We start from the raw sequence: 27,049 nt of genomic DNA, 5'->3' as shown, positions 1-27,049 counted from the left end.
TTGCACAAAGCAAGGTTCTCCTATCGGAATCCATCCATCTCGTGGCAGGAAAATCCCTCTGCTGCTGGTGTGGGGCTGTTTACTATAACCCACGTGCACAATGTGCTTGTTTTGCTGTCTGGGAAGGGATGTCGAGCCAGATTTCAGCAGCGGGCAGTGAGCAAGTGGGTGTTCTTCCTCTTTGTGTTTCTTCATGTGCATCCTATACACAGAGTGCTCCCAGGCGGGCTGCTCGGATGCGACTGCTTGAAACTCTCTCTCTAGAACTAGGAACAGATGTGAGGCTTTTCCTTTCATTTTCCTGCTCCAGTTTTTTTTTTTCTTTTTTTTACAGCTGGTAAATACCTTTTCCTCACACATTACCTGGCTCAGAGGAAAATCCGGAGCTGCTGCGGTAAGCTGTGATTGGCACTAAATATCACTCAGCTGCCTTTAAGCCCAATGGGAGCGGGAGAGCGTGTCTGCTTTGCGTCTTAATTCTGTGCTGTTGTGTGCTGTTGAAACTCAACGTGCCTTTGCAGATGTAGGATGGAGTATTGATTTGTGTTTGCCAGTGCTCCTGTATGAATTATGTGGAAAAGCTTCCCCACACTCCTTGCTTTTCTTAGTGCTAATGACGGTTGTGTTCTTGAAATAACATTGGCTGCTTAGAGAGCTGAAGGTGGTGCTGGTGTCGCGGGGTTGAGGGTGGGCACAATTGTACTTCTTTTTGGTATTTACACCACTGCTGCTGGAAGCATCCCATCCGCCGTGAGCTATCCCCAAATCCTCCTTGTGCTCACAGCCAACATAGGGCTGCTCTCATGATATGACAATCTTCAAACAGCTTCCAATATAATTAATGGTAGCTGGTCTTTTCCTAAATGAAGGTGGGCTCGCTAGGAGCACTGCCAGCTGTTGTTGCTGAGGTGTCTGTGGACAAGCAGCTCTTTTGGTTGCAGGGAGGTGGGTGCCGATTTACTGACATCTGCAGAGGGCAGAGCTATCCAGCAGTGTTTGAGTGCCTTCTTTATTATCATTATTATTTAAAGAACTCTTTTTGTTCGTTCATCCCTGGGCCAAACTTTGTACCTTTGATGGAAACACCCAGTGAAGCACATTCTGACACCCGTGTGTGAGGTGCAGGGATTTGGGCTGCTGGTGGCAGTGATCATCTCTGGTCACTATTTGGGATACGCAGAGGCACAGAGAATGGTTCAGCACTCTGCACCCTCCAGAAGCCCCAGAGCTGCAGGAGAACCACCACTCCCAAGGTGTATCTGTATCTCCAAGGATGCAGAGCTCAGGGATGAAAGGCCAGGCTGTGATAATGGTGTGGACCTTGCAAGGTTGGGTCAGTAATAGCTGAGCACTGTGCATACAGCTCCCGCTGCATAGTGGTAGTGATGGGAGGCTGAGAGGGCTCTGCTTTTGTAACAACTTCTTCTAAAGTTTATATAATTCTCAAGCAACCCAAGAACAAGAGTGGAACTAATTACTGCTGTCTCAGTACACTGAGCTAGAAAGAACAAAGCATGCAGACAATGCAGATCTGCTTCTGAGGGTAAACTGATGGGGGAAATAATAGGCAGGAGGAGAGCTGGGATACAGTGGGACGCGGGGCAGCTTGTACTTACAATGGGCTGAGTTTGGGCTCAGCCATCCTTGACCCCAATTGGTCTTGAGTATGGGGCAGGGTGGGATGGTTCCCCCAGTAATTAGCAGTAGAATGCTCTTGGAAGCCTGGCTGCTGAGCATTGTGTGCTGCTCCCAACTGAGTGGAGAGAGGCTTTTATGGAGAGCACTGGTTTGCCCTGGGAACTGGGTTGACTGATGCCATTGCATGAGCAGCAAATTGTAGCCCCCTGCTGGAAAGCTGCTGCTCCTTAACACCAGGCTGGGGGACCTTTTATTGTCTAGCATAAATGAACCAAGTAACTGGATCAAATCCAAATGCTGGAGATAAACAAGAATTCAAACAGGAAAAGCTCATAACCCCAGGGTGGCTGCAGAGAGCTGGCCCAGGGGCGAGAGGAGCCACGCAGGTTGTCTGAGATCATGTTTTCTGAACATTTCTTGTTGGAGGGCCCTGGCACTGTGCTAAGCCTACTCCAAGGCAGCCATCATAGGGAGCAAGCTGTGCTGGGGTCAGGAAGTGCAGCTCAAGCTGGGTTCAGCTCCATCAGCACTATGTGCAGATTGCAGGCAGACTCCCTGCACCTGGAGGGACCTCCAGATGAGCTACACTCACAGCTGTAAAGCTGGAAGGCTTTGGGCTTTCCTAAGGCACCTCTTGATGGATCCTGCTCAGTTTTCCCCAGACATCCATCGTCCAGCTGCAGCATTGGCTTTGTCCCTTCAGCTCCTGCTGAAAGATATTGCAGAGCCTTCCAGTTCCAAGATGAATTTGTTTCTCTTTTCCTTTCTCCCTGGCTATCTCCCCTGTGCCCCGCTCTGTGCATTTCCCATTGCAGTCCTGGAGGCGACAGGTCTGCTTTACATCGCTGATCCTCTTATTCTGGCGCCCTGGAAAGAGCTCTACTAATGCAAGTTGTGCAACTCACCTCCCTGAAGCATGAGGCAATTAAGAGGCTTTTATAAGTCATTGATTTTCCTTCCTGCTGGCAATTGCAGAACCATCGCTTTCGATCAAATGAGATGCGCTGTTCGATACCCAAACATTCTGCTCATCGCTGGAGCCTTTTATTCTTTATTTCATGCCATAGGAAGCGACTTGTTAACACGGATCTGCATTGAAAACTTGAGAGCTTTTGTTCTGAGCGATCAGATCCCAGTGCTTTAACACAGGAAGGCAGTGGATCACCTGACAACTCCAATTTGGGAGAGAGCACATCAAATGTTTCAACCAGAAAGCAGTTAAGCTCTTGGCCCATTTCTCTGCATTGGCTGCAGCAATGAGATTTTGGGTTTCCAGCATCTCCCACTGCCCTGCTGGTGAGGGGGCGCAGAGCCAGACTGGCTGGCCCAAGTCACCCAAAGGAGCATCCCATGTTGAATGGCATCACCAAGAAACCGAGGGCAGCTGGCAGTGAGGCTGCCACTGCTCAAGGACTGCTGGGCATTGGGTGGTGGCTGGTGAGCAATTGCATTGAGCGTCACTTGCTGCAAAGAGGAGGACAGGTTTATCAATGCCACAGCAAGTGAAGTAAAAGAGCAGCATCCTCAACTTGCAGGAGGAGCCAGTTTGAGCAGGAGGTTTGTGCAGATGCCTTTCAGCACTCCTGTTCCTCCCTGCGTGCTCCAACACTGCTGAGCTGGGGCCAAGCCGGCGGCTGTGCCGGAGCCTCTGCTATTGCTTTTTTCCAACCTAATTTTCTCAGGAACTGACCCAGTTCTGGCACTTTGGGAACTGGCATTCACTCTGCTGGTGAATACTTCTCATCTGTTTTGAATGATTGGTCCGGTGTGACCTTTTCTGCTAAAATAGCTTACACAATGAAAAATGCATCAGTGTTAAATTCTAACGTTGCATAACTCTGAAAGCAAGACCGTGCATTTACCAGCAGGAAGGAGGCTTTTTTTCCCCTCACTCTGTAGAAAGCGAGAAGGAAACAGCCAGAGATGTGTGACTGCAGTGAAAGGGGACACCCCTCCCCCCCCAAAGCTCCCATCTCCTCCCTACAAAATCAAGGGGTGACACAGGGGTTGTACCACACGCTCATTGCTTCCTGAAGAAGAAAAGGTGCCATTCAGCTGTGGGGTGGTGGGCAACCACGAGCGAGACCTCACAGTTTTTGGGGCTGTTTCCCACTCCAGGACCAGGCATCTTGCTCTGTTTGCTCACTGCAGAATGGGGAAGATTCTATCTTTGCTGCTTTGGAACGTTCCCATTGACTCCAGCTAGGGAGCAATTCCAACAGCGATACCATCAGCTCTGAATAAGTGTTTTGAGGATTGTTTTCCTACCAAGAATCGCTCCTTGTTCCTGGTGCTGTTGCTCCTGTTCTTTAGGATGATTTCACCATTTCTCAATATTTCTAAATTTGGAGCAGGAAGATGCACGTTGTAGCCCAGGGCTTGTCAGGGCAGCTCCGCATCTGAAACATCATTTCTTGTCCCACCTGGAAGGGAGCTGAACCACCCACTAATTACTGATCGTGACCTGGGCTGATCCCTCAGCACAGCAACAGGAATCATAAGGCTTCTTTGTTTTCTCCTAGAGGAGAGCACCACGTATTTGGCAGGCAGAGCTTTCATCAGGGGGCAAACCAAAGGTGATGGTGGTGGTGCCCATTCCCTGTAAGGATGTGCAGGGCTGCACATTTGGTGAAGTGCAGGACGGGCTGAGATGTGGGAGTGGTGCTGCAGTGGCACAGCTGCCCAGGGAGTGCTGGGATCACCATCCCTGGAGGTGCTCCAGAACTGTGGGGATGTGGCACTGAGGGATGTGGTGATGGGCATGGTGGGGTGGGTTGGGGTTGCACTTGGGGATCTCAGTCGTCTTTTCTGATCTGAATGATTCAGGGCTGCCCTTTTGGGGCCACAGTTGGACTACATGGGCTCCGCATGGGGATGATGCTTGTAGATGCTGGGGACAGCCTGTACTCACATTGTGCAGTTTGTTTTTCATTTTAATGAGTCACTAAGATATTTGAAACACACCTCTGACCTACTGAGCTCAGTTACAGCAACAGTTAGCACCTACACTTCATAAATCCTGACAGTGTCCTGCCAGCTGCTGGCTTAATAAGGCCCCTGATCGTGTGGGAAATGCCATCACTTTGCAATGTGATATCTGATCCCTGAAGTGAACAGACTGAGCTCTTTAAAAACCTCCACTGCTGTAAGAAATGTGAAGTTCTGAGTGGAGCAGCCTCGGGGCTGCAAGGAGCTCAGTGCTCGGAGGCAGAGGTCCAGGTAAGAGCACATCACTCTTATGAAATCTTTCTGTACAGCTCATCTCTTTTGCCTTGCCTTATGAAACCGTGTGAACGTGTTCAAATTAACCACCATTGGAAACCAAAATCTTCCTCATCTCGGACTCATGCTCAGTGCTTTGGATGCCGTAATCCATCAGAGGTGAGCTATGTCTGCTTCCTTCCCAGCTCTGAAGCCAGCTCTCATCACCATAGCACCCATGTGCTGAATTATGAGACCTTTCAGAGGCAGAAACTGATGCCTGCATCCCATTGTAGGGTTGGTAAGGACACAAGCCCATGTCCTGTTTGGTATCCTACAAGCTAATTCCAGTCATTTCTTCTGGCAGGAGCTTGTTCTCTCTTGTTTCAGAGTAAAACAGAAACATGACCAGCACTGTTTACAGGCGTGTGGAGCGCTTGGGAGGGTTTGGTGTTTGTTTGAGTTGAAAATTAGCTGATGAAACTGTTGTGTATTTTTGACTGCTCCATGTGTTCCCAGTTAGGATTTCTGTTTAATTCAAGCTCCCTCCCTCTTTCCCTCCAGAGTGCCCTGATCCTCTTCTTCATGTTCCATGGGATGGAGTTGGGGTTGGCTGGGATATCCCAAGCTCAGACCCTGGTTACGTACAGCAGCTGGGGGTGAGGAGTGGGCATGGCCAAGGGCTGCCCCAGGGCTGCCATCAAACAGGGGGATGTGGGCTGCAGCCTGAAACAGCTGTGGGCTGTGCTGTGTGCTCTATGCTTTGTGCACGTGCATCTCTGCTCCTAGCTAATCTGTTCCTACACTTGTACCTGTATGTAAATGTCAAAGATAGATGTGAAATTCTCCCCAGAAGTAATGCCTTCTGTTTCTTTCCATGGAAATAACAACAGATACAAAGAGCACAATAACTCTATTTGGTAGAGCACATTCTCAGCTGCAAACCACTCCTTATTAACGTAGCCACTGCTATTAGTTTGGTATTTTTGTCAGTGATGAACAAGAGCTGCATGTTGAACTTGCAAGCACTTGCACCAGTGGAGGTGCTCCATAGTCACTGTGCCACTGCACCTCTCACTGTGCCACAGCCACCGGTTGGGTGCCAGAAACACTCATCGGGTGCTGATGAATGTCAATGGGTGCTGTTTTTTTCCACATGGGCAGGTTCATCCCCTGCTGCCATCCCATCAACGTCCACCTTTGACACCATGGGCTGATGTCACAAAATAGGAAGCATTACTTTCAGAGCAGCCCGGTTGAGAGGGGCTGAGTGATATCCATGTGTTGGAGAAAGGTGTTCTGGTTTGGGGGGTTTCTAATGGGAATGTGTCGGCGTGGAGGTGCTGTTAAGGGCTGTGTGCTGTTCTCCAGCTTGTTTCCCAGAGCCGTGCCGTGCACAGCCCGCTGACGGCTGATTGACTTTCGTTTGCAGAATGCTCTTAGCAAGCCAGAAACTATTTCAAACAGTGCCAAAATCTCAACCATGTGTTGTCATCCCCAGAATTACATTCATCAGGGAAGAGGGGGGAAAAAAAAAACCCCAAAAACCATTTAGAAAAACCCCCTCTGGGAAATGATGAATTGGTAAACAAGTAAAAGGCGATTGTCATCTGTGTGCACCCTGCAGAGGGAATTCCGCGGCCCCACCACAGTCATTGAGCCTTTCACCGCCGCGCTGCTCCAGCAATGCTGCACCAAAGGGCTCCTTCAGCAACAGCGACGGCTCTGCAGCCCATCTCCCTCCTCTCCCTGGTGTTGGCGTGGGGCTGCGTGGCATCCTCTTCCCCCTGGCACACAGCAGGTAAAGCCATTGGCAGCCTCCTGGGCTTGGGGTGGTGCTGGGCTCTGCGTGGTCTTGTTATTGTGAGGGGTGGATTTATGAATGGGCAGTTAATGTGTGGTGTTATAGCAGGATGTTTCTGCGAGCGGATCCAAAGGAAAGTGCCTTGGGTGAACAGTCAGCAGAGTGATTGATGGAGGGCTGGTGTTTACAAACAGCACCTGGGTGCATAGTGATCCCAGCTGTGTGGGGGGGGAGGGGGAAAGGGGGGAGGGTGATGTAAGAAGTGCTGCTCGGTGAGCTGTTGGCCTCAGAAGCAGCACCTGAAGTACCAGTGCGGGCACTGCCCTTTAAATAGGCTCCTTGCATAGTGCTGGGATGCAACCATCCTGTGTGCCCATGGCTGCTGCAGTGCTCTGCTTTGTTGCCATGAAGGTGATACTGCAGTGACCGCCAGTAGCACCCAGGTGTGGGATGGGGTGTCTGTGTAATGGGGTGGCTGAAGGATAGGATGGATGTGTTACAGGGTGACTGTGCAGTGGGGTGGCCATGCAATAGGATAGATGGGGGATTGAATGGCTGTGCAGTGGAGTGATGGAGCAGTGGGTTGCCTGCAGGATGGGGGTGGCTATGGGGCAGGATGGCTGTAGGATGAGATGGCTGTTTGATGGGTTGATGGTACAATGGGATGGCTGCAGAGATGTTCAGCACATCAGGATGTGATTCAGCACAGTGCAAATTGTGTCCAGAAGGAAGGAGTTCTGCAGGAAACACTGAGGAGCAGCTTTCGTTCTAGGCTGGATGACACAGTCCTATGCCCTGCATGGAGAGTATGAGACTTGTGCCTTCAATTGTATTGAGTCATTAAGGTTGGAAAAGATTGCTAAGATCATCTAGACAAATCATTTAAGACTGTAATAATGAGAAATAATGAGAAACTCCGCAAGAATCTGCGCTGCTGTTTAAAACGGAGTTGAGTTCTGGAATGAAACATCCAGGAAGCAACATCCCAACACCAAGCTTTTCTATTCTCTCTGAACTTTCATTGTTGTCAACATTTCTTATGGAAAAATTCCTTGCTGTTGTTTCAAAAAGGTGTGTCTGAGCCAGGATCGGGATGGAAAGAAGTTTCAGAATGTTAGCATTTCCTGAGAGACAGAAATTCCACTTCAAACCACCCCCAGGGCTCTCGTGGAAGTTATGTCTGGATTCCCAAACAAAGGCAAGCCGCTCTGTTTGCACAGCAGTGAGAGAACAACTGCCCATGCAGGACGAGGCTCCCAGCCCTGCCCGCTACAAGGCCCATGTCCCACTGGTCCTGCAGCTGCCACTGTCCCACTGCCAGTGTCTGAACCCTCCAGGCTGGGCTCAGAGCTGCTGGGAGGCAAAACATTGCACTGCTTATATAAAAATGCATCAAAGCTCATTGTTTTCCTCCAAATCATTAGAATCTATTGCTCCTTAACCCAGTGTCTCTCTATGTATGTTGCTGCGGTATCCGACATTGACACCTAACACAACAGTTGGTCTCCCAGACAGAAGCTTCACACGCTGGGAAGTGTGGGAGCTGAAGACTGCAATGGGTCTCACTGGGAGGGCTTCCTCAGAAGTCATCAGTGATGTTCTCTGCCAGCTTTCTAAAGAGGGCACATACAGTGGCAATGCTGGACTGACCCAGCCAAAGGTGGACTCCAAAGCATCACAAAGAAAACACATCATGCCACGAACACGGAGACACGTGAATGGGTAATACCACCTCCAGACAGTGCATGCAGAGAGAAAAACCACGTGTTACACACATTGACTTTGTCTGAACTGATAAAACAGAATGAGCTCAATGGCTTCCTTTGTGTGAATGAGGTTCTCCAGGCAGAGCTTGGAGGCAGCCTGTCTTATTAACCCCAAGCAAATAGAGGACTTGAAAGTTCATGGTGAGACTATGGTTTTATTTAGAATACTTCCAAAGGGACTGACAAAGATACTGTGGCACTGTTAGGCCTCTTCAATGCTCATTGTGTTTTTTAGTGGACAGGAGGAGAGGTTGTGTGTGTATGGTTGAGGGCAGGTGGTTGCACACACACAGGACTGGATCTGAACCAGCTGTGTTCCCCTTCATAGCCACAGCATGCTTAATTCCATCACATTTACTATCGGTTTGTTGGTTTTCTTTTTAACGTTGTTATTTTTAATTAACATCCCTTTTACTCCCTGCTTTGTTTTCCAATGCAGTTGCTCCTCCACAAGACCTTCAGATCACTGATCCTGGGCTTTTAGGTTCTCTCGATATAGAGTGGAAACCTCCATCCAACACACAGACCTCCAATGAATGCACAGTGAAATACAAGTGTGAATACCGTAACACCGGTGACAGAGAATGGAAGGTGAGAGAACACAAAGCTTCACCCTCCTAGATTGCTATTGATCCTTTATTTCTGGCATGGGTTTATATATGTATTTAAAGCACCAACAGGGACTGGTAAAGCAGCACTTCCAAGCGCCATTCCACAGGATCAGTGCTTGGAAGTGTTTGCTGAAGAGGAGCATGCTCTGCAATTCCTCAGCAGCAGCAATCAGGGTTGGAAAAGGGGCTATTTCTGTCAGAAGTGTGCTGCTTGCTGCCAAAAATAATCCGCCAACATCCAGTGTCATCCCTTGTCATTAAAAGGCGCTGCGTGTTTTAGAAAGTCTTTGTTTATAAGGTCTTGAACTCAGGCAGTGTCACGTCCTTAGGGATGCAGCATGGTAAATAAATAGAAGATTAAGTTCCATTAATTATCCTAAACAATCCCTATATTCAGAAGAGTGTTATTAATCAGCGTTTCCTTCAGTCTTTTAGATAAGTTTGACTCCAGCTCAGTTCCATGATAAGATAGTCAGCCTTAGATCATAGATGTGTAGATGCAGATAGACATGGGGTTGCCAGAATGTTGTGGGAGCCCATGGGAGAGGAAAGCTGCCAGAGGGGCTGGAGGGAAGAGGAGAAACCCAGTGGCAGGCTGTGTGGTTGGTGCAAGGTACTGGGGAGCGCCAAGAGATATGAAAAGGATATGTGCAGATTCCTGCCTGGTGTTTGTAACCGCTGTTTAACACGGGGAAAAAAAGAATGTAGTTTAAAAAGAAAACAACAAAACAAAACATGTCAGAATTCTCTAGGTCATAATGGAAGTGTCTGCAAGGCAGAGCCAAAAGAGAGAAAATAGCACGGCTTGTACCTTGCCAAAATGCTGGAAAAGGTCACAAAAGTTGGCCATAAAAAACAACCCATGGGGTCATCGAGGAATCCATCCATGTGCATTGTCTGGCAGAAGGATGTGGCTCAGCAGGGCTCTGACGCTCTGGGACTGCTGACCAAAGCCTGAGTGTGGGCTGTGGTTCCTCTTGCGCAAGATCGTTGGCTCTGCATCCCATCGTTTCTGTCCTGGTTGGGTCAATTCTACCCCTTCTCCCTCTTCATTTGCTACAACTACCCCCAGCTTACTTTTGTCCTGCATAAGAGAATGAAGAAGGAGCCTTCTCTGGGCCTTGATTACCAGTTTGGGCTTCCTTTTTCTGGTGTGGAAGGGAGGATTCACAGCCAGTGAGGATGGGCAGCCCGAGCAGCAGCACTGAGTTATACAAGTGCTGGAATAGTGCTGGGCAGGAGAAGGAGGATAGAAAAGGAACATGAAAGCAGCCAGATGAGCCTACCAGCAGCCGTGGTGCAGTGGTGGCTAACTCTTCAGCTTGGCAACAAGAGGTGCTTATAAAATCTGTCTTTCAATCAGGTTATTTTTACTAGGAAACTAAAACTCAGAGTTGGATTTGACCTCAGCAGGACTGCTGAAGTGAAGGTCCAGACCCTGCTCAAAGGATGGTGTACCAACGACGTGGAGGTTCAGAGTGAATGGGTTTATGCCACCTTTCGGGTCCCACTGCAAGGTTAGGAGCAGCCTTCCTTCTTTTTGACCCCACCTCCTCCTGTGATCATTTTTTGTCTTGACAAGGAGGCACATGGTTGTTCAATGATGTTTCCGTCTGACACTTGGCTACACAGTCATTATTTTCCTCTCATTTGGCAGGGAAAGTGGAATCCAAGGTTCAGGATTTTCATTGCGTCTATCATGACTGGGAATACCTGAAGTGCACGTGGCAACCGGGCATCCTTGCTCCTCGTGGTATAAATTATGGACTATTCTATTGGTACGTATCAACAAAATAAAACAATATCCAGTCAGCGATTGAGTGAACCACCCTTGGAATCACTCAGCATACTTGAATGCCATGGAAAATGCCATGGGGGGTAGCAATAATGCACATTTCTCAGTTGTTTCTATTGTTTTTTTAACAACTTTTGTTTTTTGCAAGAAAAACAAAGCCAGAATGATGTGTTTTGGACAGCCTAACTTATACTTCGTTTCCTGTGATGTGATGGCGAGAGTGATGGGCTGTTTTGTGACTTCAGGCTATTTGTAGAGAAAAGCATAGCTGCAGCTATTTAAAAGCAGTTTCTGTATGGCTCTTGGAAATGTTCTTCAAAGCAGAAACACCAAATTTACAAACTACTTGGAGAAAACCATGGAAAAATTCACTATTTGTTACTTGAAAACAAACCAACCCCAAATCCACACACACACAAAAAAACCCCAAACCAACAAACCTGCTGTTGTTTAACTGCCTGTAACCAAAGCAGGCATTTGGATCTTTGTCCTGTTTTATAACAAGGATGGGCGGAAAAACAGCCTTGCTATCCTTTGATCCCCGGGAGTTAATGTTCATAGCACTACCATATGATTTCTTTCCCCACATAATGACGTGCTTTTCAGGGAGACTTTCATCAGGCACAGAGTACAGAGGCCAGACCCAGCTCTGCCTCAATGGCAATAACCCAACAAGAGTCACGTAAGGTTATGGGAAGCCCCATGTGGCATTTCCAGCATGGGGACCGCATTGGGGAGTAACCTCCAGAGGCTGGAGGTGATTTGGATTGCTTTTGCACAGTCTCTACTAACCATGAGACCCCTTGAGTTTCCTTTGCAATCAGCTGTTTTTTCCCCTCCTCCCCATGCTTTTCCCATAGCAGGAAGGATGCACAGCACTGTGCTTTGATGGGTAGGGCAGGCAGGACAAAAGGGATGCTCATGGTTTAGGTCCATTTGCTCCTGTCTAATAGTCCTTTAAAAAGATTAGAAAAAGGCTTTACCCCAAACTAACTTCCATTGCTTTGATGGCCTTTTTTAATGTTCTCCTGCTAGGTACGAGGGTCTGGAGCATGCGGTGCAGTGCGACAACTACATCCAGCATCATGGAATAAACATGGGCTGCGTGCTGCAAAACCTGAGCCAGGCAGAATACAAAGACCTGAGCATCTGTGTCAATGGGTCGGTGGCAGCCACCTTGCTGAGGCCACTGTATGCCACCCTGCACCTTCACAACCTGGGTAAGCCTAGTAGGAGAGCAACAGGGCTTGGGGTACCTGCATGGCCACCAAAGGCTCATGGCTTGCATGAGGGGCTCAAACTAACATTTGCTCTTGCAAATGGAGAAGGGGACGTGCATTGCTGTACTCAGTTCTCCAGCAGTGTTTTAAGGAGGTGATGATGCTCAGTGCTCAGGTCACTAGGTGCCTTGCTTGACATTGGATGACTCTGAGTCAGTGGGCTGCTGGGTAGAGAGCAGAGCAGCTATGGGTTTTTATTTGGTCCCAAGCAGCACAAATGCAAATGTGGCTCGATTTCCCTCCTGCTGGAATTGAAACCACTGTTCTGCTCCTGCAAGCACAGGAGAGCTCTGCAGGCATAGCTGCTGAAAGCAAGCAAGGGGCAGGGGAGAGTTGGGTGCAAGGTGCAGTGGGGTCTGCCAGAGCCATGGGAACAAACAAAAAGCAAGGGTGGGTTTCAAGCCCCCCACATTCCCTTACAAATAAGGAAACAAAGCAAAAGATACAATCTGATACACATGCTAGGTCTTTGCGATGGGCACTTTCTGTTCTGATGCATTCCATTGAATCATTTGAGTTGGAAAAGACCCTTAATGGCCATCTGGTCCATCTCCTGCACTGAACAGGGACACCCACAGCTCCATCAGGTGCTCAGAGAAAAATTTACCCACACGTAACTGTCAGGGGATACATAGGTTATCCTCCTGGGTTAATTAGCAAGATTTCTGGATTCAATTAGGGGCGTCATGTTCTTCTATATGGCTTTGGGCATATGGCATAAAGGATGCAGCATCAGGAAAACACAACAGCAATGATGCACTGCAGGAGTCCAGGCTGCCCTGTGAGAAGTGTGCCAAGCAAATCACTTGGCCATCAGCCCTGTCTACATAAAAACAAGGAACCCAGCCCCCGTGTGGATCCTTTGCTCCTGCAGCATCATGGTGCTCCAAAACCCCATCAAACCCCATCAGTGGGAGTATGGGACAAAGCTTGGTGGTGATTAACCAAAGCCATTCCCACCAGGATGCAGTCAGTGGCACCTCCTGACTTCTTCTCTTTCCTCCCCCAGCCAAGCCTTCACCCCCCCAGCAGCTGGTGGTCTCCATGTCTGCAGCCGAGGAGCTCCACATGGCGTGGAGCCCACCTGGTGGCCAAACACCACCCCAGTGCCTGGAGTACGAGGTGCAGCTGGCAGAGGAGCAGGGGGAAGCCAAGGCTGCCTGGGTGGTAAGGAGAATGAACACGGGGCTGCCAGCAGCCTGCTGTGGGCAGAGGAGGTGGGGGCCTGTCTGTGTGTATGTATGGCCTCTACAGAACATGGTTTGGTTTGTTTTCCTGAATCTGATAGCATGACATGATCCAACGAAAGGGTGAAGCCTCCAAAGAAGCCATTTGGGACACAGCGTATGTTTATGCATAGGGCTTTTCCCTTCTGTGTCATTCAGATATGTTTTTAATAGCAAGAATCATTCAGCTGTGGGGAATGTTTGAAGGGCACGTTCTTTCTTCTACATAAGAATCTCCATAGCTAGCTTCACAAGTGATCAGACACAAACAGTGACCGGACACAGAGAGGTCCCATGAGTGTCTGTGGTTTCAGGAGGTTCAGCTCCATAATAGCTACCAGCACTGGATGGCCCAGAGCTATTATGAAACCATCCAAAAGTGCCAAAACGTAATCCAAGGATTTGCAAAGCATGTTCAGCAGCATCAGGCCAGCATCAGAGAGCTACCTCTGGCTGCTCAGAACTCCTCACTGCTCTCCGTTTTCTTTCTCAGTCCATGTCCATCCAAGTGGAAACCACTTTCTCCATCTCCAGAGCAAATCAGAGCCGCATTTCTTGTGTCCGTGTCAGAGGAAGAACAAACAATTTCTGTGCTGATGAGGGCTTCTGGAGCGAATGGACGCAAGAGTGCTTCTCTGGTAGGGAACCAACAGCCATCAGTTTTTGTCTGTAGTGAAAAAATCAATGTACCTTGGATAAGAAATCACTTGAATGCATGGAGCCTGAAGTTTTAAGAAGCAACGCAACCTGTTCTGCAAGATAGGAATTTCTTACTTGCTGTAATTTCTCATTGCAGTGTCCAGAAAAGAAGTCAAGCAGCTATTTATCCTCATTCCAATCATCCTGGGGTTGTCAAGTAGCCTTTTAATATTTACTTTGATTGGCCAATGCAAGAAAAGGTAAGTGCTACAGCAGCCTGTCCATGCAGTGTGCTCCTATAGGGGAAGTCTCAGCCTATGGTTATAAATAATATACAAGATATGAAGAGACAAACACGTATCAACAGATGAGCTAAGATCAGCAGCTTATTTTCAGGCATGACCACTTCTGCCTCACAGCAAGCCATAAAAGCAAGGACTCAAATCCTGGTCATGTAAACCCAGAATACTCCTATTAAATGCAGCAAAGTTACTCACATGTAAAGCAGCAGAAATAATACCATTATTTTGCCCCAAAGTGTAGAGGCTAGTGATAAACCTGTAGCCCTGTAGCAAGCAAATGCTTCCTGCGTTGGCACCGTGATGAGGCAATGTGTGATGGGGATGCCATCGTGCACCATGGTGCTGGCAGTGACCTTCTGTTCCCATTGCAGATCCCCAGCAGGAAAACCATTGCACCCGTTGGTGGGATGCTAACTGCACCCATGGCTGCTGTGTTTGATGGGCTGCTCTCACATCATCCCAAGGACAGCCAAGAAGCCTGGTGCTTTCTAGGCCAGCGTGGGTCTTCCCTGCCCTGTGTGAGGCTGGTAGTCACAATGCAATCCTCAACAGGCCCAGGAAAACACGGGAGGAGCTGTAAACTGATCGGAGCAAACTGTTTCTAATAACAAGGCAAAGGAGAAAAAGAAGGCATGGAATTCGTGATGAATAAAGATAACACGTTGCTCTGCGGGTTCTATTCATTTGTTTAGTAATTTAACTTAAGGACTCCAGGAAGCAGTATAGCAGGGCATACACCAAAGGGCAGCCCCTTACCCAAGCGTTGGATACCAGGGCCTGCACACAGCCCCTCACCACTCCTTCTTTCCCTTCATTGCTGTGCCTGAGCTAATTGCAATTGTTTCATTAATTGCTATGCCTTAGCTGCTGCAAAGCTGAAGTGGTGAGAGAGCATGGGAGCAACTTTTGCTGCAGCATTCCCAACCACTGCAAGGGATGTGGTTATGAGAAGTGCAAGGCTATTCTTGCAAAGGCAGCAAGGGAACTCCTCTAGGAAGTGGGCACGGCTCCTGCCATTCAATGGAGCACCCAGGATGGCTCTCAGCACCGTGGACCCAGCTCATGAAACTGCTGATTGACTTTTAAGGATGTCCCCCATGAGAATGGTTAAAAAGTAAATCCAAGACATGCAGTACAGCTGGGTGAACCCCAGCTGAGATGCTGCCCTCCAAAGCCTCCTGCTTCTGTTTTCATTCATTTTTATTTCCTTTTGTCACAAAAGGGAACGAACTCAAACCCCTATGTGTAGTTATGTTTCATTTCATCTGAACATCCCAGAAACCCCAGCCTCTTGCAGGAGTATTTATTTGAGATGGGAATTTCTTCTGAACAGAGGAAGCTCAGAGGGAAAATCAAGTTTGCATCAATCAGCCCTATAAAGAGATGGGTGAATCCAACCAGCCACAGCACAACACAGTGAGTGCTGCCTTACACAGCCAAGTGCAAAATTATTCAATCCCTATCGCCTGCTTCCACTGCTATGTGGGCACCAACCCAGTGTTATTTGGGGATGTATCAAGGAAGGAAGGCACTAGAAGAACCAACTAGTCTACGGACAGACTGGGGCAGAAAGGAAGCTTCCCAACTGCTGGTATTTAGGCAAGATGCAATTCTACCCCTTACTACCTCTGGGTGATGGGAGGGAGCAGTTCTTTGCTTATTGCCCTGTGCAGAATCCCCTTCCTTCCACTTCTGGTCACCAGGTGGGATGTGACAGAATAAGGGACACAGCCCTGCACCACACAGCTCAGACATTTTGCTTTGCTTGCTCCTGAGGCCAAACTTGGGGTATCCATGGGGCATCCGAGCAGGGCAGAAGCAAACCTGGATTTCCAACTCGGAGTGCAAGCTGAGCAGAGATGCTCAGTCACACCCATTCTGAGGTCTGTGTGGTAATTGCAGGAACCACACAGGACTTGGGCACATGCAGAGACAGGTGCTCTCTAGGATCTGTTTTTTTTCCAAACTGCCTTCAGGGCAACAGTTATTCCTTTTGTAATGGCTAAAAACAGAAAGCACTGAAGAAAACTGTTGGAAAGAATCCCACTGAGGTTTCCCTGCTAATAGAAATACCTCTCTGTCGGTCTCTGATATCCTGTCAGGCCCTTAAACTGTTTAAATTTCTTCAGCAAACAACCATGCAAGGTGAAAGCCATCTGTGTGAAGGAGTGGTAGGAAATGAGGCTGGTGCAGATGGAACCTCACCTGCTTTACACCCCAGGAATGCCATGCACAAGCATTTGGCCATCCACATGTGGACCCACAGCTCATGCTCCCCTGGGACCTCTCGCTGCTACTGCATCCCAGCCTGCATGCTCTCCCTCTTTTGCTCTGGAGGCTGCTCCATCACTGTAGCTGGTGGCAGCAGGCACAGCAGAGACCTCAGCAGAGCAAAGAGCCTTTTGCAGACAAAAAACTGCTAGAACAGGAGAGAAACAAATGAGAACAGGCACAGGCAGAGATGGAGAAGGAATGGATGCCATATTCCCCAGCTAAAACTCACCCCCAAAAAGATCAGAGCTATTTCTGTCACTACAAAATATAAAAGTTAGATGGAAGCCTGCCTAGAAACCTGCCTAGTAACAGAGGGATAAATTACATGCATTCTCATACAGTACCTGTGTGCTGTGGCTTGATGGGAGTGTTTTGATGGAGGACACTGGGCTTGGTCCTTCTCAGTCCTACATTTGCTATAGTCCATATTTAACATTTACAGTAAGGCTGCTTCAAAATCCCTCCTGTGCCACACTCTGCTCTTCCTGTTCCCTGCTAAGTCTGGGTTCCCCTGTGCCTGGCCAAGCATGTCTTTGCCAAACACACACCAAGAGCTCCTTTACATACCCTCGAGTTCAGGGTCTTCTTTCTGTCTCTTACTGATAAAGTCTTAGCATTAGGGAACGAAAAGCAACTTTTCCTATGGAATATTTCCCCCAGTGGATGTCAATACTTGTCAAACATGTGAAAGCACAACCCTGCATGTGCTGCAGGGAAATGCAGGATCTGTTTGCATCTGTTATATTCTAACAACAGCTTTCGGGAAGGAACAAAGCAGGGAAGGTGGCTATTGAGGTCACAGCAGTATCTGGGCACACAGCATCACCCTCCTCTCACTGAGGTCTATTTTCCAAACGCCAACAAGAGAACAATTTGAAAACCAATCTACCTTCTGTTTGCTCGTTTCCCATCCTCATACATTTTCATTTCTTCTGAATACAAGATGCAAACACTGTAACCTGCCAATAAGTTCTGCAAGGAGCTCCTCACTCCTCTTGCACAAAGGACATGAAAAGGCAGGGTTTGCATCCCACCGCCCCGAGGCATTGCTGCTGAGAGTGCCCAGCTCGTAAAGCCGCTACCATCTCCATGGCCACTGGGTGTCAGCATCCCTGCTTGATAGCAGAGGAGAGGGACAGCATCACTTCCACTAGAATTCAGCATCTACTGCATGAAAATCGAGGCGACAGTGGCTCTCGCTGTGAGAACGATGCGTTTTGCTCTCTGTGCTGTTAAGTAGAGAAACGCTGTAATAAACGGAATATCTCCAATTGGAAGGGACCCATCAAGTTTCTCACCCAGAGGGTGGTGACGCACTGGAACAGGTTTCCCAAGGAGGCTGTGGATGCCCCATCCCTGCAGGCATTCAAGGCCAGGCTGGATGTGGCTCTGGGCAGCCTGGGCTGCTGGTTGGCCACCCTGCACATAGCAGGGGGTTGAAACTAGATGATCACTGCAGTCCTTTTCAACCCAGGCCATTCTGTAATTCTATGATGTCCATGAATCATCAGTAAATGTAAAGAATTCCATGGGCTGTGGTTGGTTTGCAGCTCTCTGTGCGGCGAGGGACATCTGAGAGCACTGCCAAGCTCTTTGTGCCTGTGTATGAGCCAGATTTTCTCAGGAGGATATGTGCTTCTCACGGCTGAATCATTTGAGTTGGAAGGGATCCTTACAGCCCATCTAATCTAACTCCCCTGCACTGAGCATGGGCACTGACAGCTGGAATCCTTAACACAGCCTCAGCGCTCCTCTTTCCAATGGCTCTGTTTGAATGAAGGCTCCAAAGCACTTCTCCAAAGCCAACAGCGATGTGCATGATTCATTTTCACTCAGGGAAAAAAAACCCAACAACAACCAAAGAATAAATATCTTTCGCTCTGTTTTGTTCCTTCAGTGCTGGGAAGAACTTCCTTCCTTAACAGAATTAACTCATCTCGATATCTTTAAAAACACAAAAGGCGGCAGAGCATTCTTCACTGGAACTCACACAGTGGCAAAGAAAACTCACATTCCAGACACACAATGTTCTTGGGAAAAGATGAGCACTTCAAGGTTAACATCTGTAAAGACAGCAGCTCCTCACCACTCAGTGCACTGCAGAGCTGTTTATCTGCCCGCAGCTGGAAAGAAACCTTGCACTGGAACACATGTAAAGCAAACTGAAGATGCTGCACCTGAGCATCCTTTGCAAGGTCTGCCTGCTGTTAGCTGGGCTGGAGAGAGCTGTGTGCCACTGACAGGTCCCCACCTCCCACGTAAAGCCCAGGAGAGGAATCTCCATGCCTTTTACCTGATGGTGTTCCTGCTCTGAACTGCTGACCTGGAAATACATCCCATCCTTTAAGCCTCTTCAATCGGTTTAGCTGAATTTTTGCCCATGCTGCCAATTTATTTAGAAACATCACGCTGAGAAAACAATCACTTTACTGCCCGTAAGGTTCAGCTGAGTTCTCTTTTAACAATGGAGAACTTGAAAGGCCAACCTCACTATTTTACTGGACCAAAAGCATGGAGCTCCTGGGTGCACAGCTGGAAATGCAGCAATGGAGGAAAGCATTGGAAAAAGTTAGACACAGAGACTGCACTGTCTGACTCCCAGCCCTCAAAGCTGCTCACCAGCACGTCCTGAGCAACACCAGCCAAAGGCAACCCAATGGGACATTACCTCAACGCTGCAGCACCCCAGAGCAGACCAAAATTGGGTCCAATGAAACTCAGCGTCCACAAAAATGCTCTTGTGGGTAAATTAAATAAAGCCTATTTAAGTGGCTGAGAGCAACCGGGTTTGAACTAACTAAACTGGTTAATTCTGGATGCTTCTGCATGTGCAAAAGAAATATTGCTTCATACACTTGGACCCGGGCTCAGGGCTGGGAACACACTGCTTCCACCACCCTCTGACTTCATGACGCTCTCCCTAGGGGGAATGTACTGCCTTGCCTCCAGAACTGTGGCATTTTTCATGGCTTCACCAGGACTTGGAAGGGCCACGGCATAAAAATAGTGTTCTTGCCTTGAGATGTTTGTTCTTCCCATGCTTTGGGATGCATCACCGAGGAGGTGAGAGGTGCAGATGGCTGGTTCAGAGCTGAGCAGTGCCAGCTGGCAGGCACTGAGCTGTGCCCTCCCACTGCACCCCTGCAGCATAAATTCCTGTTGGAAGGCAAGGGCTGAGCCCTCTGTAGGCTTCTTAGTTGCTGTTCCTGCTCCCTCATTGGAAAGTACTGTTCCAGACCCAGAATGCTGCAGTTGCTAGAAACCCGCCTTAATTCCTAGTTTATTTCTGGTTCTTTTTATATGTCAACGTTCTTCAGGCCAAATAGTTCCTCTCCTTTCTTAGTCAGAATAAGCACTCCCTGATGTCCTCCTGTGAGCTTTCTTCCCCCACCTTTGGTTACTAAGAGGAACAAGTCAAGCTCTCTTTGTGGTAGAAGTGCCACTTGCTCATCCTGTGTCCCTTCTCCATGCCTGTCCCCAGGATGGCTGCTCAGAATCATAGAATCATAGAATTATTCAGGTTGGGAAAGACCTTTAAGACCCCCAAGTTCAACCCCAACCCACCCCACCACGCCCATCCCCACGTCCCTCAGTGCCACATCCCCAGAGCTCTGCAGCACCTCCAGGGACGGTGCCCCCAGCACTCCCTAGGCAGCTGTGCCAATTCAGCACTGCTCTAATTCCAGTCTGAATTTTTTAAAGCAGAAGTGCCAACTGACCATGATACAACAGGAAACCACACTCGTTTACTCTCAAGGAGCACAGAACTGACTTTGGAGGAGTAACATTTGTTGACCGTGGTTTGCTGCATTACCTGCTTTGTAGCATGGGTTGAATGGCGCATCCCAAATCTTCCTCTCCAAAAAGTCACCAAAGGGCTGTTCCAGCCTCCAGTCAGCAACCAGGACCCTGATTCAAATCTTCAGTGGCTTCTGCAGGAGACACTAACAGCAGTGGTGCACAGAAAGGCAAAACTGCCTACACTGTCAGCAATTGCAACCAGGCAGTGGTCTAACAGGCAACAGCCTGCAGATCGCTTTTAATGCTTCAGCAATTTCAAGAATTCAAAATGCCACAATTACATCCTATTAAAATTTGATATTTAGGCTGTATTTTAATGAAATATTAATTTATCCGACTTGCTGTTGAAGTAATTACAATTCAAGCACAGGAAAGCTCAGAACAGGGGATGTAACACATCCCTGCTTGATGCTGCTTGATTCATTTCTCTAGTCCTCCACTACCAAAGTGCTACTGGAGTAGTAAAACTGCAGGCATTGCCCCAGCAAGCTTATGGCAAAATTGCATTCACATGCTAATCTGCCCTTAGTCTTTTGGGCCACTGTTGGTTCAAAATCTGCTGGCATGCTTGTTCAATGGGCAAACATGCCTTGCTGCACGGATTGTCTCAGATAGCCTTAAAATCACTCACCTGAGGACATTCCATCTCTGTGTTGTTCTGGAGTTGCAGCATCCCTGCACAGCCAAATGGGAACGACACATCTCTAGGTCTCTCTCAGCTCCTCACAGCTCCAGAGCATGAGCTGAGTGTGGGTATAAGCCAAAAGCTGGAGGCCTGGCACTCAAGGAAAAATGAGGGAGAGACAAAACAGTCAACAGCAGCTTCACGTTTAGGGACAAAGAAATAAAAGCACATTTTGGTACAGCAACTTAGAATCAGTGAAGTGCTGGAGGTGGAAGGGACCCTTAAAGGCCATCTGGTCCCTGCACTGAGCAGGGACACCCCCAGCTCCATCAGCGCTGGGGGCCCCTCCATCATCCAAGGCCCATCCAGCCCGACCTTGGGTGTTTGCACCTGTACCCAACTTCACCAATACATTTTCATTACAACACCCAAAGTCTTGGCCATCTTTGGGAACTCCTTCCTACAGTTTTCCTTGCCCAGAGAGAAATGGAGACAAAGCCAGGTGCAGTTCTCAGCTCAGCATACCATGACCCAGGGAGGAAACCTGCCCAACAGACATCTGCATCTTTCTCACATGATAGGTGCTGCATTTGGAACACGAGTTACCATCATTCGCCTGTAAGAGCACCAAACACTCTTCATTAAAAGCTAAATAAAACATCTGCAGAGCTACTTGTGGTTTGCTTTTCCTCTTCAAAGAACACAAAAGGCAAAACGGACAGAAGACAGCAACTGTACCTGAGCTGAGATATGAGCACTGACCCAGAGCCTACAGTGGGTAATGCTTGGGCACCACTGTGAGCAATGGCTACAATTCAGGAGGAGCAAAGCTGCTATGAGAGCAAGGTGATGGTGGTTAACTCAACTCCTCAAACTGAAGCAATTTGGAAAACGTCATTTTTAACAGACATTCCTGGAGGAAGGAAGGAGAAGAGGGGGAAGATGGCTATTTATCAGCATTATTTTGCTTAGCATGGTAGAAATGTTGGGTTATCAGCACTATTTGCTATGGTTAAAAGAACCACAGGCTATGCTCCGAGAGGGGGAGGAGAATCAAAGTTCATTATCTCCATTTTTTGCTGCTGTTGTGATATTGGTCAGACATATTTTTGACCAGGAAACGTTTTAATTGGTGAAATAGGAAAGAAAGAGAGGGCACGTCCACTTATTTATTTTTCCAACAGACCATGAAAAAAAATAAAATAAAATAATAAGAGTGATTAAACCAACAATCTTTCTTTAATAAATTAATAGCAGCATCACAAAACCCTGATGTGAATGACCCAAAGGAAGTTGGGTAAGAGACAGTGTTTAATCATTCCCAAAAATGTTATCAGCCCCTGGCAGGCAGATAACGCAGGCTATAAGGCAGTCCCCTTGTCTGGTTATCTGGAGAAGGAACATCCATCAGAACGGGTCCAGCAACACTCGACATATTTACAGTCCCAGTGCTGAATTATTTTAAAAACATTTATAAAAACTCTGTAAACTCTCAGTTCAGTTCTTGTTATTTACATCCAAATAGAGCGGGTGCCCTTTTCGCCCATACAACAGAACTGGCAGAGGTAAGACGTGAAGGCTCTTATGCAAAGAGAACACCTTTGTGTGGTACAAGCTGGAGGATGCTGTGGCCTATGAGCTATTCACACATGTGCTAGAAGCTACTAAAATTCAACTTATTGCTAAATGCTTTCCAAGTCTGATTGACTTACATATATGTATGTATATACATATATATGTACACGCATATATATACACACAGACACACACATGGCTGTAAAAGATGAGCTATGAATTCACCCAAGGAAAAAAAAAAAAGTAGAATTTTGAAAGCAATGTCATCTTTCTGATTTTTCTGTTCCACTTGAGGTATCCAAATCTGACATAGAACAAAGGGCAGTCATTGAAGGCACAAGTCTGTGTCTCTGGACAGTGCTTTTCCTACAGGTTACAGACCTTTTTCGACAGGCAGGTGCAGTACCAAGCATTCAACCAGCAGCAGCAGCAGCAGACCAGCACACACACCATGCTTCTTGCTCAGATACCTCACCTGCCTGCATGGAAGTACTACGGATTATGCACAGGACAGAATGAAGGACAAGAGAGGGTCACCAGCTTCATTGATTCAAGCTAGAAGCAAACCAGCAGCAGATGCAATCTGCCTCGGCCAGGTTGTTGCTGTGCACAGCAAAACAACAGCACTACACTGCACCAGTACAGAATGTTGTGTTTCTCCTTCACTTGGGTTCTGGGGGGATGACCACAGCAAGCTTAGAGTGCAAGCAGTTCGCATCAGTAAAATGCAACTTATCCATGCCTTGTGTAAGCTTCTTGTTCTGAGGAATTCCATGGGCAGAGGCTCCTAGCAGTGCTAAATACATCCGCATTAGATGGATGACTGCAGCGTTTGTGTTTTAGTTAATGAAGATGTGAAAACATTCCGGGTTAGATCTGGCATCACACAGCACCCTGCACATGGCAAACTGCACAAGTGGCATCACCCAGAGGCACTGTGCCAGAAGGACGTGGTGGTGCCATTCAGGGTTTGTCTACACAGGAGCACAGAGGGAAATTAATAGTTCCAACTGCTCATGGTGTTAATTAAAAGCAGATTAGTTCAATTGCATTAAAACACGATGTGGATGTTTTCATTCAGATATAAGTGGCTTTAACGTGATATAGGATAATTTACTTTAGGAGTGAAATTGAGTAAATCAAACTGAACAGATAATCCAGATCAATCTGCCATATAGGAATGTTCCAAGTCACAATTCCTTGTCTGTTTCCTTTCTGACCCTGGTCACAATTTGTTATTGAACCTGTAGCAAACTGTTCCAGTCACACACCCTGTCCAGCTCTGCACCCCCCTCCCAAGACTGGGGGGAAAAAAGGGATCCTCATTTATGCCTCTCTCCTCAACATCCCCCGGGGTGAGGAGCATCCCACATCCTCCTCCCAACCTATGCCATGAGCACAGCACATTTTGCTCTACACCCAATGCACTGTTTTACCCCCAGCGCTGCACATCCCCGTCTTTGGAAAAATAAAAGCAAATGCAAAAGAAGCTAGAGGCTAAAGAGGCGAGGGGATGGAGAAGGTGAGCTCACACAAAGCCAGAGCACTCCTCTCCAGGTCAACCAATGACCTGATCATCCAAGCAGTCCCCTGAAGGCAGTGCCACCCATTCTGAGTATTGCTTCCCCCATCCCAGAGTAGATGAGTGTCTACAAGAACAGGGGAGGGTGTTTTAGAGTGGTTAAATCAGGTAACAATTTGGCTCTCTTTCTCATGATTCTCCTTCACGTTTGCAAGAGATCCCAACACCAGACCAGAAATGCATTCCCAACCAAGGATCAAACTGGTGAACGGAGAGGAAGCAGCAGGATGGTCCCTAGAAGTGAAATGTTGCCCCAGGATGCAAGCGAGCCACAACCCTTACCACAACACATCTGGCCAGTTGCCTACAGCTCTCATGCTGTCTCTGCCAGGTTTCTGTACACTCTTTACACGGCACAAATAGGGGTGAGGATTTAAAGTATATATTTACTGTCAACTTGAAAAAGAAAGTTATAGTGACCAAGTCTAATAGCATGTATTTGATATATAACTATTAACGTGCCATTCTGGACTCCAGCAAATGCCACCTGAGATAAATATTCAGCATTTTTGTTCATGCACTGGAAGAAGAATTCAAACATTTTGTCCATGACATATGCAAAGTAACTAGATCTGATCTAGTATTAACAGTAAATATAGAACCTTAAACTTCACTGCAGTATATTAATATATATGATTTTAAGTACTGGACTGGAAAGACAAATCTCTCTTTTTTCTTTTTTTTTTTTTTCCTTAAAAAAAAAATCTTTGTTCAGAATGCAGTATTTACATTGTCCATTGACCAACGCTTACATTTTTATACAATATATTTTGGCCACAGATAGCTGAAGGCTGTGTGAGCCACCTTTACACACAGCTCACTCTTTCACTCACAACATTACAGCTGTTTATGGAGAGCTCTGAAGTCCCTGGTTGCATTTCAAGGCCCTCCTCAGCCTCATCTAGTTCCATGCTGTTGAGTTCATTGCCGTTTCGGTAACTAGTTAAAGTCAGATCTTTCCCGTATAAAGCTGTTGAAGCAACATTCAGACACTGATTCTGTCGCAGTGCTGATTTTTTGCTGGTCTTGTATTGGCAGCGGATATAACTGGAGAAAGCCCTGCGGTAGGTTTTATTGAAGAGTGTGTATACGAGGGGATTAACCCCTGAGCAAACATACCCCACCCAAACAAACACGTCGAGGAGTTCACTCAAAAGGTCTTTATCGCAGGCTTCCTTGCAAAGGACGGACATAACATTAGTGATGAAAAATGGGCACCACATGATGAGAAACAAAAAGAAGACGATGCCCAGGACCTTGGAGGCTCTCCGCTCATTGTTGATGGACTGCATAGTTCCTTTCCGAAAAAGCACTGCCTCCTTACTTACAGGAGAGTTCAAATGCGATGCCCCTTCGTGATTGTGAAGCATGGAAATGTGCTCTGTGTTGTTTTCTTTCTTGAGGCAGTTCACGCTGCTCCTCCTCTGCTTGGGCACCTCTCCGCACATGAACACCGTGGCCTGTCTCTGTAGCACCTGGACGGTCAGGCAATATGTGATCACCATGATGATGAGAGGGATGAAGAATGCCATGAAAGACCCAATGAGGACAAAGTTCTCATCGTTGAGGACGCAGGTCCCATTGATGAACACTCTGGAGTCATCCTGCAAACCAATGACTGGAATGGGCATAGATATCCCTAGAACAACAAGAACAAGAAAGAGATGGTTATGAGGACAGACAGGGCTCCAAACAAGGAGCATAGAAGGTGGGTATCCTGCATGCACTGAGCCCACTGCCTAAGGCTACCCAAAAGATATGGTAATGTTTTCACTTTACTTCCACATGGAAGGTAAAGCCTTATGTAACAACACTCCACAGAGTGCAGATCCAAGGCACAAGCACCCTTCGCTGGGTGCAATTACAGATTCTCTGTGCTCCACAGCAACACAGCAAAACCAGCACAACTGCTTTGTCAAGCACTTTTTCTAGTCTGAAGTGTGACTTGTTGGTGTAGTGACACCAACAGTTGTTCCATCACTGTGTCACAGCTGGCCGCCACTTTGGGGCCTTTTGAAATCACAGGCACAGAGTAGATATTGGTGAATACTGCAAAAGAAAAGGATCAAAATGCAAAAGAATAAGGAATTGGGAGCACATTTGTTTAAGATGTTAAAATAATCCAGAAAGATGGCCACTTTTACCATGGCAATGTAGTCACCTGGGAGAAAAGCTCCTAGTTTTCTTGGGTCCTTATGAAGTGCAAGCAGAGTGATCCCCACATGCCCTGCCTGGTCAGGCATTCATCCACAAACAGCATGAAACTAATAAGTACCACAATCAATCCTATTCCAATTCCTATTGAAAGCACAACTGGTTTGTCCTGGATTTCAGGACATCAGGCAGTCCTGGAACAGCAGCAGCCCTGCCCAAAGGGTCTCTACATACAGCTATGTTTCTTCTGCTGAGCTCTTTGGTACATGGGATCTCAGTCCCACACCAAAACAGACGTAAAGCCTTCCAAGGAAATCTGTCTACATATAGCCAGAAGCAACAACAGCATGTTTTGGAATCTCTTTACCTAAGTATGTGTCAGAAGAGATGTGGTGGGCCAGATCTAGCTCATAGCTCACTCAGCCCTGCCTCGTGTCTTTGGCAATCACCAGCTGTGATGGCCGTGGTACAAAATGGAGCAGCACTTACAGCTTAGAAAATTCCACAGCCAAGGTTGCAGACAGACTTTCTTTTTTAAAAAGCTTTGAGAGATCTGCCTTCTGCAAATTCCTGATCCCATTTGTACCTTCATAATGTGTAGCGCCAATCCGTTCCACTATTGCTTGCCATGTGAGCAAACGATGGCCGGCTCATTTTATACTTGCTGCCAATAATTTCCTTTCATTCCCACAGTTTCTCTTCTGTGAGAAATGGTGAAAATCACTCTCTCCTCACCTTTTCCACCTCCTCAGTGATTTTATAGATCTATATCATCT

The 27,049-nt window shown here is 47.5% G+C and overlaps 2 protein-coding genes and 1 long non-coding RNA gene across 26 annotated transcripts in view; 1 reads left to right on the top strand and 2 right to left on the bottom strand.

Annotated features, from left to right (window-relative positions):
• IL13RA2 (interleukin 13 receptor subunit alpha 2) lies at positions 1 to 14,934 on the top strand. 6 transcript variants are annotated; one of them, XM_085544519.1, is made up of 12 exons: positions 1 to 164; positions 335 to 394; positions 4,896 to 5,019; positions 6,467 to 6,640; positions 8,849 to 9,000; positions 10,384 to 10,537; positions 10,678 to 10,798; positions 11,851 to 12,035; positions 13,105 to 13,262; positions 13,815 to 13,959; positions 14,118 to 14,220; positions 14,634 to 14,934. In XM_085544519.1, the coding sequence occupies exons 4-12, from the start codon at positions 6,526 to 6,528 to the stop codon at positions 14,674 to 14,676; spliced, it is 1,176 nt and encodes a 391-aa protein (XP_085400645.1). In that variant the 5' UTR covers positions 1 to 164; positions 335 to 394; positions 4,896 to 5,019; positions 6,467 to 6,525; the 3' UTR covers positions 14,677 to 14,934. The 6 variants fall into 6 exon arrangements, with proteins under 6 accessions (XP_085400645.1, XP_015715742.1, XP_085400646.1 ...); XM_015860256.3 differs by lacking the exon at positions 4,896 to 5,019; XM_085544520.1 differs by lacking the exons at positions 335 to 394; positions 4,896 to 5,019.
• LOC146760941 (uncharacterized) lies at positions 13,853 to 21,270 on the bottom strand. Of its 2 annotated transcripts, none has more exons than XR_014945115.1 (3): positions 20,969 to 21,270; positions 20,351 to 20,468; positions 13,853 to 13,988 (listed from the first exon to the last, which is right to left on the bottom strand). It is a non-coding gene; the product is annotated as an uncharacterized LOC146760941 (long non-coding RNA). The 2 variants fall into 2 exon arrangements; XR_014945114.1 differs by lacking the exon at positions 13,853 to 13,988 and adding an exon at positions 15,926 to 20,022.
• An 847-nt stretch (positions 21,271 to 22,117) lies between these two features.
• HTR2C (5-hydroxytryptamine receptor 2C) overlaps positions 22,118 to 27,049 on the bottom strand; it is a 190,530-nt gene continuing 185,598 nt past the window's right edge. For all 18 annotated transcript variants that reach the window (XM_015860223.3, XM_015860226.3, XM_085544508.1 and 15 more), the window contains one exon: positions 22,118 to 25,758. In XM_015860223.3, the coding sequence (XP_015715709.1) occupies positions 24,926 to 25,758 (833 nt within the window). In that variant the 3' untranslated portion in view covers positions 22,118 to 24,925. The remainder of the gene's footprint in view (positions 25,759 to 27,049) is intronic.

The sequence above is a fragment of the Coturnix japonica genome, chromosome 4, assembly GCF_054131305.1.
Source record: "Coturnix japonica strain WE chromosome 4, WE-NBRP24, whole genome shotgun sequence".
NCBI lineage: Eukaryota > Metazoa > Chordata > Aves > Galliformes > Phasianidae > Coturnix > Coturnix japonica.
This window is presented reverse-complemented; position numbering and strand designations above follow the sequence as displayed.